At 51.2% G+C, this 12475-nt stretch overlaps 1 protein-coding gene across 1 annotated transcript; it reads right to left on the bottom strand.

The window, feature by feature from the left end:
• Positions 1-177: 177 nt before the first annotated feature.
• Positions 178-11775, bottom strand: GOLGA7B (golgin A7 family member B). Its single transcript, XM_036265933.1, has 6 exons — positions 11764-11775; positions 4085-4210; positions 991-1143; positions 821-908; positions 308-359; positions 178-214 (listed from the first exon to the last, which is right to left on the bottom strand). The coding sequence occupies exons 1-6, from the start codon at positions 11773-11775 to the stop codon at positions 178-180; spliced, it is 468 nt and encodes a 155-aa protein (XP_036121826.1).
• Between the last annotated feature and the right edge of the window lie 700 nt (positions 11776-12475).

Here is a 12475-nt window from a genome sequence, read left to right on the forward strand (position 1 = left end):
ATGGGGATAGCAAGAGAGTCCTAGGGTTGTTGTGAGGCTTAAATGAAGTAACACGCACAGGTGCCTACCACACAGCATAGGCTCAGTGATAACAAACACCTCCCACTGGGCTTTGTAAACATGAGTTTCTGATATTTGTGTTTTCTTTACGCTTTCCTCTCAATTTTCTAGTAAAATTTACTTCTCAACCGTTGTATTCTTGCTGCTGCTGCTGCTGCCGGGGGAGGGAAGCGTGCACACTTGGCCAGGTGGAGTGAGCACACCTATAACCTACCCTCACCTCCCCGCAAGTGCTCACTGTTCTCACCTGTGCAAGGGCACCAACGGGACCGCACGGGGTCGGCTAGGTTCCTGTGAGGCTGTGGACAGGGAAATGGAGGTGGAGTACAGTCACCCTCTTTTGCACTGAGGGGCAGTACAGCCTCGCAGTTAAGAGTGAGCCTGGGTTCAAATTCGTGAGCCAGTGGTCTAACTTCAGTGTGCTCATCTGTAAAGGGAAATAAGTTCCCCACAATTATAAGGGTGTTATGAGAATTACATGGACCCATAGTTTCAAAGCACTTAATAAGCTGTGTGGCATGTACTAAGCACTGAATAAATGCAGCTCAATAAATAAAAGCAAACCCTGAAATTCACGAACAGCACCAATAACTAATGGTGGAGGAGAGGGTTGGTGACCAGGCCCCTAGGGTGGTTCCATTTCCTAGCAGCCTCACCACAGACCCCACTGGTTGGCAGCTCTCAGTCCCCCTGCTTCCCCCCACACACACACACACACACACACACAGAACAGACAGGAAGGATACAACCCTCATCCCACGCTCAACGGGGTCCGTGAGCAGGAGACCTCGAGGGGCAAAGATCTTCTCATTCTGCTCTTGGATGTAGCGGGAGATCTTCTTGAGAACCTGCAAGGAGAGGGGTCCACTGAGGATGAGGGTGCGGCAGGGAGCCCTGGGAAGGGGGTGCAGGGCAGTCAGGGAGGGGCACCTTCTCGTAGTGGGTCTCCATGCAGAGAAAGATGAAGTAGGCCGTGGCACAGGCCAGGCAGCCCTCCAGGTAGGAGCTGCCCCCAATCTTCTCAGCCTCTGCGTAGAAGCCGTTGAGGGTCTTCACAGTCTCCTCAAAGAGCTGCCGCTCAATCTGGAGGGAGAGAGGGACAGGAGCCAGGCCGAGGTCAGCCCCTTGGAGTGTGAACAGCCACCAGCTGGGGTGGAGGAAGAGCAGGACCACACCAGGGGCTGGGGCAGCACACAGGCAAGACCAGGAGGCTGCAGGCCAGGGGGCAGGAGGAGCACTGGACTGGAAGTCAGAAGACCTGAGGTTCAGACCCAGCCATCGACTAGCTAGGTGACCTTGGACTGATGACTTAACTACTTGAGCCTCAGTTTCCACATCTGTGAAAGGGGAATAAAAATGGCTACTTGGCCCTGGCCGGTTTTGTTCAGTGGTTAGAGTGTCAGTCTGTGGACCAAAGAGACCTGGGTTCAGTTCCCACTAAGAGCATGTACCTCAGTTGCAGTTTGTCCCCAGCCCCAGTTGGGGCTGTGTGGGTGGCAACCAGTCGATGTGTTTCTCTGAACCGCAGGCCAACGCTCTAACCGCTGAGCCAAGCCGGCCAGGGCTCGATGTGTTTCTTTCGCATCGAAGTTGCACTCTCTCTTCCTCCCTCTCTCCCTTCTGCTCTATCTGAAGATAAATGCAAAAATGTCCTCAGGTGAGGATAAAAAAAAATGGCTACTGGCTTCCCTTGGAAACAGGAAACTCCTACAATATCCTAGATGTGAATGTTTTCTGCAGCAGATCAGGAAAGAATTGCAGTGACTTTGTCCCCCCCACCCCACCCCTGTTTTGACGGCTGTGAGAGCTCGGGACCTAGTTGGCAGGGGCTCTCCGTGTTTGGATGGGACTTCAACTGCATGAAATTAATTGGGTGCAGCCTCAGGAGTGTCTTCCCAGGAAGGGGCACTTCCTTCTAGACAAGAGTTCATGCAGAACACAACAGCCCTGTGTGTTTGGACAACGGGGAAGCTGTCCTGCCTGCTTGCATTCATAATTATCATCACTAATCTTTATTCAGCACTTCCTATGTGCCAGGCATTTTTTATGCAATCTTTCATTTAACCCTCATAAAAATTCCATCAGAGAAGTATGACTATCATCCCCTTCCACAAGTGAGAACGGATCGAAGCTCTGCTCTATGGTCCAGGCATCCATCATCTCCTGTCTCTGAACTGCCAAGTGAGCCTGTTAAAGGCAGATCATGTTACAGCTCTGATCAAGGGCTTCCCAAGTCTTCCCATCTACTTCCAAGTAAGCTCCAGGAAGTCCTTAGACTGCCTGGCCCTGTGTCCATGCTGAGCTCTCTCCTACGCTCCTCCTCACTCTGACCCCACTCCAGCCACACTGACCACCTTGCTGCTGTTTCCTGAAAATGCCACAGGTCCTTTGTGCCTGTGGGCCCTGCCCCCAGATACCCTGCTGTCCCCCTGTCCCCCTCACCCCTTACTTCCCTCAGGTCTCACCTTATCCAACAGGCCACCCCTGACCATTTCCCTAGCCTGAGCTTTCTCCAGCCGCCGTGACCTCCCCCCTTATTTTTCTAGTATTTGTCACCACCTGAGCTACTATATATTTACTTGTTTGTGGGGTTCTTTTGCACCCTCTAAGAGAAAATAAACTCCATGAATTTGCTCTTATATCCCCAGTGCCTATGACATAGTAAATGTTCCATAAACACTTGCTGGATGCTGAGTGGATTCGTCCAAGGTTGCACGGCTCTAACCCAGGTCTGTGCTCTTTACCATGTCACCCTACATGGGACAGCCTGGATCGAAAGGTCATGCTGCAAAGCCAGCAGGTGTCAAAGTGTCTGTCACCCCAATTTTATGCTCTTCAGATCACACTGTTCCCCACTCACCCCCACAGGATCAGAACTGCCCATCACATAGGTTAGGGACTTTTCATGCCTGCACAGGGCAAAATCTCTCCCCACAAATAGTCAGAAGCTTTGGGGATCCCAGCCACTGTCCCTACACAGACCAGGAGTGAACACATAGAGAAAATTCTGTCCATTTGGCCCCTGACCTAAGCCCTGCTGCTCTACTCCAGGGGTCACCCCACCCCAAAGGACAGGCATGCTAAGATAAGGAGACCACACGGCTCCCCAAAAGCTGGTTAGGGGGTCAGATCAGCAAAATTCAGGCCTGTCACCTTCCAAACCCACTTAGGTCTACCTGGGCTGCTGATTGAAAGGATTAGGGTCTGCCCTCTGCCCTCCCCCAAACCCAGGCCAGGTCTACAGCAGCCTGGGATGGAGGCTACATACACCCCCAGAACCAGGAGCAAAATTCAGCAGAAAGAGCTGATGCCTTGCAGGGGCTATGTGTCCATGAGACACACACAACCAGTCTGGAGGGAGGGGTTGTGGGAATGCCCTTGGATGGTAGCCGGGGCATCAGGATCTTTTTTTTTTTAATATATTTTATTGATTTTTTTTTTTTTTTAGAAAGAGAAGAAGGGAGAAATAGAAACATCAATGTGAGAGAGAAACATTGATTGGCTGCCGCCTGCACACCACCCATTGGGGATCGAGCCCACAACCCGGGCATGTGCCCTGACCGGGAATCGAACCAGGACTTCTCAGTCCAAGGGACGATGCTCAGTCCGCTGAGCCACTCCGGCCGGGCAGCATCAGGATCTTTCGAGGCTCCCCAGAAAATACTAATGTGGGTTTGTGAACTGCCGCTACAAAGTGGAGATTCCTGAACTCAGTCCAAAACTGAGCCAGCATCTCTGATGACACCTAACACCAGGACTTGGAAACATGTTTAACAAGTTCTCAGGTGATTCTTGCGCTGCTGAAATTTGAGAGCTGTTGTACTAGAAACCGAGGTTTCTTCAGTTCTAACTTTCAATGAGGTGACAGCAAGACCACGTTAAGAATGTTTTAATTTTTCCACGTGTAGTGGCTGAATAAGTGATAAGTCACATACCACTTTTTTCCTGGGGAAAAAATACACTTGAATAAGCCCCTCAGTTTCAATCAGACCCCTGCCCCCGGCTTAGAAACAGACATCCTTACCCGGCTGTCCAGCTCCGGGGGGAATTTGGTCTGGAACTGACAGATGGTCCCATCGCTGTAGTCTCTCTGGATAAAGACCTTGGTGGCCAGCGACGCACTTCGCCGGAGTTCTTGCAGATTGTGCACCTGGAAAGATGTAGAGAAGAAGACCCCAGTCAAGGTGCCCGCCCCTCCAGGTTTATCTGAGACGGGTTTTCTGGGCGTGGGTCCTTCAGCACTGAAATCAGGAGCATTCCTGGCAAACCAGGACAAGTTGGCCACCTTACATCTGCTCCAGGAAGGTCACAAGGAAGCAGTACTGTAGAGTTTACCCCAGGAGTTGCCTCGAGTGATCCCAGAAAAATCGAGGAAAAGCCTGAAGCTGGACCAAAACTGAGCCAAAATGAGAGGTTCTGGAACCATCGACAGATGCCAGAATCAAACTTTAACTTGAGGAACAGACTTCCTTGTGGCTGGCACAAATCTGTCTCTGTCTGTCTGTCTGTCTCATACACACACACACACACACACACACACACACAAAGTGTGCACATGTACACACATGGTAGGCCTTCCATACTTCATTCCTACAGCATCGAATGTCCACAACTTGTCAGGCCTTGGCTTAGGAAACCCGGCACTGAACAGGACTGGTCTCGAAGCCGGAGCGGAGCTCACAGCAGGGCGGGAGAGGGGAGCCTGGGGGTAGAGAAGAGCCTGCCCTGCCCATGAACTCAGAGGGAGATTCGGGTTCAGTCGAGTTATGGCCTGGGCAGGAGAGCGTCATGAATGGTTTTCATTTCCAGCACTTCTCACCATAGGAAAGAAGAGACCCACAAATGTCCAAGCCCCCAGAGAAAACTGTGGATAAAGTGGGCGGAAGCCAGAAAGAGAAGACATTCCCTGCCCTGGCAGAAAGAAGTGGGATGACTTCTGACCCCTGTCCACACCTGCACACTTGACATCGACCCAGACTCTAGCATTCGAGGGAAGTGGGCTCAAATCCACAGAAGAACAGGGCCTTTTTCTTCCACTTCCAGCCACATTCATTCATGTTCCAGGCAAGCAACCCACTGGGTGAAATAAGCCAGACATTAGAACCACGTGGAGACCAAGCCCCAAAGGCAGAGGGAATACACAGCCCGTTCAGCCCGTGTAATTAAGGTGAATCCATTCAGTCACTCAGCTTTCATTTATTAGGTCCTCACTATTGCCAGGCTCCAGGGATGCCGAGCAAAAGACAGTCTGTGAGCTACAGGGAGGAAGACAAGTAAATATATAATGAATTCAACTGTGATAAATGCTCCAGAGAAGTAACTTCTTCCCCAGAAGCACTGATTCAGAAAGGCTTCCTGAGGTCTGTGTTGAATCATAAAGGAAGGCCAGGAGTTACCAGGGGCAGGGCAGATGGGGCGGGGGAGGGGAGGCTAGCGGGAGGAACAGGCAACCCAGACAGGGAGAAGCCTGTGAAAGTAATGAAGACAGCAGAGAAGGCATCCACTCGATGACTGGAGGCAGATTTCAGCAAGAATGGAGTTGGTTTGCGAATCAGATAAGAACACTGGGAATAGTATAGAGAAGAATTAGATCAATAATTAATGGTCCTGGCTGGTTTGGCTCAGCAGTTGGAGCGTCGGCCTGCGGTCCAGAGAGGCCCAAGTTCGGTTCCCGCTAAGGGCACGTACCTCGGTTGCAGTTTGTCCCCAGCCCTGGTTGGGTCGTGTGGGTGGCAACCACTCAATGTGTCCCTTTCACGTCGATGTTTCTCTCTCTCTCTTGCTCTTCCTCTCTCTCCCTCCCACTCTATCAAAAAATGGAAAAATGTCCTCGGGTGAGGATAAAAAAAAAAAAAAAAAAAATTAATGGAGGGGTTTCAGAAGGGGAGGATTTAAGGCAGAAAAATGTTGCTTAAAAGTTGGGAAAAGGATAAGTAATGAGAAAAAGGTAGTCAGTATGGTAGTAGGAACAAATACGTAGTAGATCAAGATCCTGAAAAGGTACAAATCAAAGACTGGCCACAATACAAGACCTTCCTAAATCCAGGTGAATTAAGAGATGCAATCCCAACGTGCTGTGATTGGATTAAAGGATGTGTGAGTGTTCCTCTAGTCTTAATAATTCTTCATTCCTCTAATCGAGGTTTCAATTAAGAAACTTTGACATCTACTAGGATCCTAAGATAACTTTGAAAAATAAAGAATGCTTTGCTTACATAAATAAGTTATTCCTCATTGTATATACTCTGTCTGGTTAAGGTTTTATGCTGCTTTATTTTCAAAGACAAGGGCTGTGGCCGTCCTCTGCCCTTCTAAACCAACTGACATGAGCCAGTCGGACTTGGAGATGGATTCCCCTAGCCCCAGAAGGATCATTCTGGCAACTCTGTGAACGGTGCGTGGGAAGTGGGCATGACTGGGGTAGGGGGCCACTTGGAGGGATGACTATCTGTGTAGTAGTCCAGGGGGGAACTAAAGTGGGTCTAATTCCAGAAAAAATGTGGTGAGAATGGAAAGAACAGTGCCTCAGCCATTGTGACATGAACTCAGCTTCCTCCCCTCCAACGCCCTCCTTTGTCTGAATTCACACACATGCACTGTGGGCTACCATGGAGGTATGTGTCCCCCAGCACTGGCTAGCTATTGATCACAGTCACCTCTTCTTCCTCCTAGGCACACAGCTAGATTAATTCCCAGCCTCCCTTGCAGTTAGGTGTGGCCATGTGACGGAATGAAATATGAGTGGAAGTGATAAATGTCATTTATAGGCTTGGTTCATAAAGACCGGCCACTCCTCTGTGATCTTTCCTCTCCCACAGAAACCAAAGGAGACACATGTTGAAGATGGTGGAACCACAAGTTGGAAAGAGCATGGGTCCCTGAATCACAGCCTGGAGGAGACCCACCTGCTCTCAGGAACGTCTGTCTGGGACTTTACCAAGTGGGAAATAAACTTCTATCGTATTGTGTTATTAAGACTGTAGGGTGTGCTACCTTACATACTGCAAGTCCCATTTACTGTTGGTTTTTACCCATGGGTTCTCGAAGTAGCCACAGTGGGAGGGGTCAACACCCTTTCCAATTCTAACAATATCCTGAGCCTTAGGACACTGTCCTGGCTCCAGGTGACCAAGGATCCCCTTCCCTTCCTGGAGAGTGTTTGCAGGGTCTTGAGGAGTTGCTGCAGGATATCAGATACACTTTATATGCCAGAGCCTTCATTTCCAAGATCTACTTAAAGCACACACATCACAAACTCATCCGTAGTTGGGAAAGAGTAGGATTTAAGGCAAGGCAGGGTCTCCTGGCTCTCTCCATTCACAGTGGCCCGGTTGGGAAGTACCAAAGAGCTCTGCTGGAAAGATGGGCCACTGACCTGGGAGAGAAAACCGGGTGCTAGCCCTGGCCACATGACCCTAGAAAGTCTTTCCTTGTCCAGGCCTCCATTTCTTCAACTAGAAGCTGAAGAGTTTGGAACTATGTAATTGTTAAAGCCCCTTCCAGCTCTGAGATTCTAGAGACCTCCTCTGGGACTATGGATGCAAATATTTACAGGGACTAAGCACGTAAGTGGGCCAGGTGGGAACTGTGGCTAATTAGAGAATTTGTTTCCTGTCTCAAGAAAACACCTGATCAGTGCCATGTGAGAATGTGTGCCCAGGTTGTGATTCTAGTTTTTTCTTTTAAAGGCTATAAATCCAGATTGCCTTAATATCAAATATCCTGATATTTAAATGTTTTAAATATATTTTTTTTACATTTATAAGCATAAGCAGACCAAATAAGACACATCTGTGAACCAGGTTCATCCCTGGAGCGGCCAGTTTAGGACAAGGAATCCCACGGCAGGGGCCCTTGGACCAGAGCAAGAGCCAGGTGCCCAGCCATTTGCCACCAACTCAGCTTTCAGGAAGCTGGCAAGGGTTTTCAACCAAGATTGTGATGCTCTGAAACCCCACAAGAGGGTCCTACAGCATGCACACACCTCTACCAGCTTCTGTGTCTCCCCTGGGCACTGAACCAGACACCTGGACTTTTCATCCATTTCTCACCTTTATCCCTCCCCTCTCACATCACTATTCCCTGGCCTGTTGGCAGCGAAGTAAGGACAAGACCAGGAGGCACTTTATGAGGAAGAAAGAGAAAATCAATGGTGAGATCTGCTGGTACCTACTTTCAAACTGCAGTGTGACAGACAGGGAAGGGGAGGCTGCCTGGAGAGTGGGTACCCCAGTTCAAATATTTAGGGCCTGTACACCCAATAGAGTCAACCTGGTGGAGGTGGGAAGGAGCCGGCACTGGAGTGCAGGTGAGCACACCCAGGCCTGATCTTCTCTAGACACACCGGAGACCTCTTCTGGCCACATCTCCATCCTCATTAAAAGCAGCTAATTCCAGAGGATGCTTTTAAGACTCCACTCGGAAATCAGAAGATGCAGCTGATGAGCCAGCATCATGCTCCCTGGCCAGGGTGAGGAGGAGGAGTGAGGACCATGGGTAACAGGCAGCCAAGTGGGATCTCAGGAAGGAAACCTGGGCACAGGGCCTCCCTGCTTGTCAGACGACAGCAGAGCCCAAGCACAACCCACTGATCGTCTGCTGATTGTTAATTCCAAGCCTCAGAGATCAAACCTCCAAATATCCTACTTGGATGCATTTTTAAATCTCCTAGGAGCCAAACCCCACCTCTTGGAGAAGCCCCTTCCAGCCATTTCCTAGCTGTCTTCGGCCATCTGGGCAGACCCTGCTCCCAGTGACACACATTTGCAGAGGTTTGTTGCTCAGGATATGGACTCATTAGTGTTCAAAATGAGGTCAGTATATCACTCCAGAGGCTTCTTCTTCCTCTGAGTTCCATACACACACCTTCCCTAATTCTAACTCCTAAAAGAAATTAGGGAGCAAAAAGGATCCGGTTTCTCTCTTTTTTTTTTTTAATCCTCACCCTAGGATATTTTTCTATTTATCTTCAGATAGGGTGGGAGAGGAGAGAGAGGGAGAGAGAAATATCAATGTGAAAGGGACACATCAACTGGTTGCCTCCCACACGAACCTGACCAGGGCTGGGGACAAACTGCAACTGAGGTATGTGCCCTTGACCAGAATCAAACCTGCTACTCTTTGGTCTGTGGGCCGATGCTCTAACTGCTGAGCCAACCCAACCAGGGCTTTTTTATTTTAATATTTAATTTTTTGATCCTCACCCAAGGATATTTTTTTTGGTCTCAGATAAAGTGGGAGGCGGGGGGAGAGAGGGAAAGAGACAGAGAGAGAAACATTGATGTGAGAGAGACACATTGATTGATTGCCTCCCGCATGACCCCTACCAGGGCTGGAGATGAACCACAACCCAGCCACATGCCCTTGACCAGAATCAAACCCATGACTCTTTGGTCTGCAGGCTGATGCTCTAACCACTGAACAACCAGCCAGGGCAGGATCCAGTTTCCATGTCTTCCATCCAGGAATCCAGGGACATCCAATCTTTCTTAATTCTCTCTCTTACTCTTCCTCACTGTCCTCTCCCTCCCTCTCCCCACCCCCTCTCTCCCCTCTCCTCCCCTCAAAACACCTTCTGCAAGAGCTAAGGACTTCACATTCAGAATCCTAAGGGAATGGCCACAGGAGCTTGGCTTATTTTCCTTCTCCCAACAGGTTTTTCCTGGTAATCTTAACTCATTCCTAACATTAAAACAGCCTGTGGAGAATGACTCACTCTGCAGCCCAGATAATGTGCACGTCCTGTGCCTTGGCAGAGCTAAGGCTTCTTCCCCCAGTACCACCATCAGAGTCCACCGAAGGCAAAACTGGGAGATGGGCAATGTTTGTCCTCAGCTCCCCATCCCTTCTGAGCATTCTTCTGTCCCTCTGCCCTCAAGCTGACGCAGCCAGGCCAGTTCCCATACTCCGGCCATTCCTGAACTCCTTCGTACCCCTTCCCACTCGAAGCTTCTGATCAAGACCCTAGTGCTCTCCTCTCTATTGGGTAACAACTGGATAATTGATGCACCTGAATACAGCCAAAAAAAAATCACTGGCCAGGGAGGCAGAAGACTCAAGTTCTAGTCCTCACCCCACTAATTTTTAGCCATATTTTCTTGGATAAGTCTCAGCACTCCAGTTACATCATCTGTAAAATTAGATGATGATGCCTTCCTTTGCTCTTTCATGGGGACCAGGCAAGCTTCTGAACCTCAGTTGTCTCATCTGTTAATTGGGGATAATAACACCATTCTTGCCTACTTCACAGGTTTGCTCTGAGACTCAGAGGAAATCATGTGTGACAGTGCTTTGAACACAGAAAGTCCAGATTCACAGAAGAGGCTGCTGTTAGGCATGTGCGACTCCCCAGGAAAAGGCTCTGCTCACCTGTCTGGAAGGTGACCAGCTTCTTGGCCATCTCTCCGTTGTTCTTCCCATTCTTCCCAGTGTTCTTGGCACTTTCTGAGCACTTTGCGTCCCTCTACCCTAGACATCAAGCTCCATGCGTCTGCTCAGGGCCTGCCCCTTACAAGGTCCTGGGAGCAAGTTCTCCTAGCTAACCCTGTGCCTTGTCAGAAACCTGAATGATGCTGAGCAACTGCACCTTGTTCTGTGGGGACAACAGCAGAATGACAACAATAGCACTTTGTATTGATGTCACGCTGCTCACCAGGATGCCCAGAGGACTGCATAGAATCATTCAAAAGCCTCTGCTGTCCCCATGGCTTGTGTTCCAGCTGTGTTGGAAATGGGGAAACCCCACAAAAGAAGTCAACATCAGAACCAAGGAGACACCGGTGTCCTGGGTTCCACTACAGAAATTAAAGGAAGATACATTCAGCTCTACTGCTGACATGCTATGTGAGTATAGAGTAGATCCTCCCCTTCTCCATGTGTAGCTTTACCACTTATTAAGTGGGAACATAAAGAGCTCCATTTCCCTCATGAAATGAGAAGGTAGAGGAGGTAATTCCTGCCTGATCTCTTAAGCATTGCACATAGATTCTGCCCTCGGCCAACACGTCCCTTGGGTCAGCTTTCAAGTTCCTTGAAAGTGACACACCTATAGGAACACCTTGAAGAAGGCAGATCCTCCCATCAGACACAGGAGAAATGTGGACATCCTGGTACAGGAAACTTGAGTGGGGTGAAAAAGCAAGTAAGGGCAGCTCATTAAAACCAACCATTTGGGGTTTCGGCCTGAGGATTCCTTGTCTTCCTCTGGCCCCGAAGGAAATGCTGATGTGGATGGAGGTAGGTCTGTCACCGCTTAGCCAGGTTTTTGGCTCAGAAGCTGGCGCATAGCAACAGCAGCCAGCCGCATTCCCTCCCGTAGCTCATGTCCAACCCTCTAGGGTAGGGAAGCGCTTTCGGGACATGCAGTCTAGGGGAAGGGGAAACCCCAGCTGAAACGCTGGAGCAACCCTGGCGCTAGTGCCAACAAGTGGTACCGACAGCTTCGGGACTCAAATGGAAGACTGACAAGCCCAGGGTGCGGTGAGCTCTCAAGGAGGAGCCTCTCTCTTCCACCCTGCCACTGCACTATCCACCCTTCCCTCCGGACCGGACCGGACCCGGGAACCTCCCCATCCCACCCTACCCCCACTACCCTCTCTCCACCACCATCACCACCCCCTCGGCCCTTCCCGCCCAGTACGCCCCTAGCGGGATCTGTTCCCGCAGCTGTCGGGCACTGCCTGAGGGCGGGCGCTCGCCCCCTACCTCGGTGGCCATGTTCCGAGGGCGCTGACTGGTCCCAGCCGCGGACGGGTTGGTCAAGGGGGCTGTCCTCGGTGCTGACTCGGGGGCGCAGGTGGGCGGGCGGCGGCGAAGGAACGGGCCCGGGGCGCTGTCCGTGGTGCTGATGAGGGCACCTCGGACCCTGGCGCCGGTGGGCAGGTGGCCGGGCGGGCTCCCAGGTCCTGGGTCTGGCCGCGGTGCTGGCCGCGGTACTGATGCGGGCGAGGCGAGGCCGCGCCCGAGGCTATTCACCGCGGGATCGCGGCTGCCGCTGCTCCTGCAGGCAAGAGCCGGTTTATGTTTGACAGCGGCGGGGGCGGGGGTAGGGGCGGCGGGGGGGAGGGGCCAGGCGCCTCCGCCGACCGGGAGGGGGAAGCGGTGGCCCCCAGACTCCGGCGCTCGCCGGAGAGGAGCTCCGCCCGCCCGCGGCCAGAGGCTCCGCTCCCGCCCGGCCCGGAGGCTCCGCCTCCCCTGCCTGCCCTTCCCCCTAGTAAGAGCGCCAGGAGCTCTGCGCCCCTATAGCGGCCTCCAGGGACTGACAGACCGAGGAGAGAGAAGCAGGACAGTTCTGGGGCAAGACACTCCAGCTGGCAGAAGCTGAAGGTCCTCAACTCCTTCGTCTTGGACTCTACCTTTCCTACAGCCTTCCCCCTGCCCCTCCCCCACCGTGGTCCAGATTGCCTCTTCTGTATTT

This window comes from Molossus molossus, unplaced genomic scaffold, assembly GCF_014108415.1.
Source record: "Molossus molossus isolate mMolMol1 unplaced genomic scaffold, mMolMol1.p scaffold_m16_p_17, whole genome shotgun sequence".
Classification (NCBI taxonomy): Eukaryota; Metazoa; Chordata; class Mammalia; order Chiroptera; family Molossidae; genus Molossus; species Molossus molossus.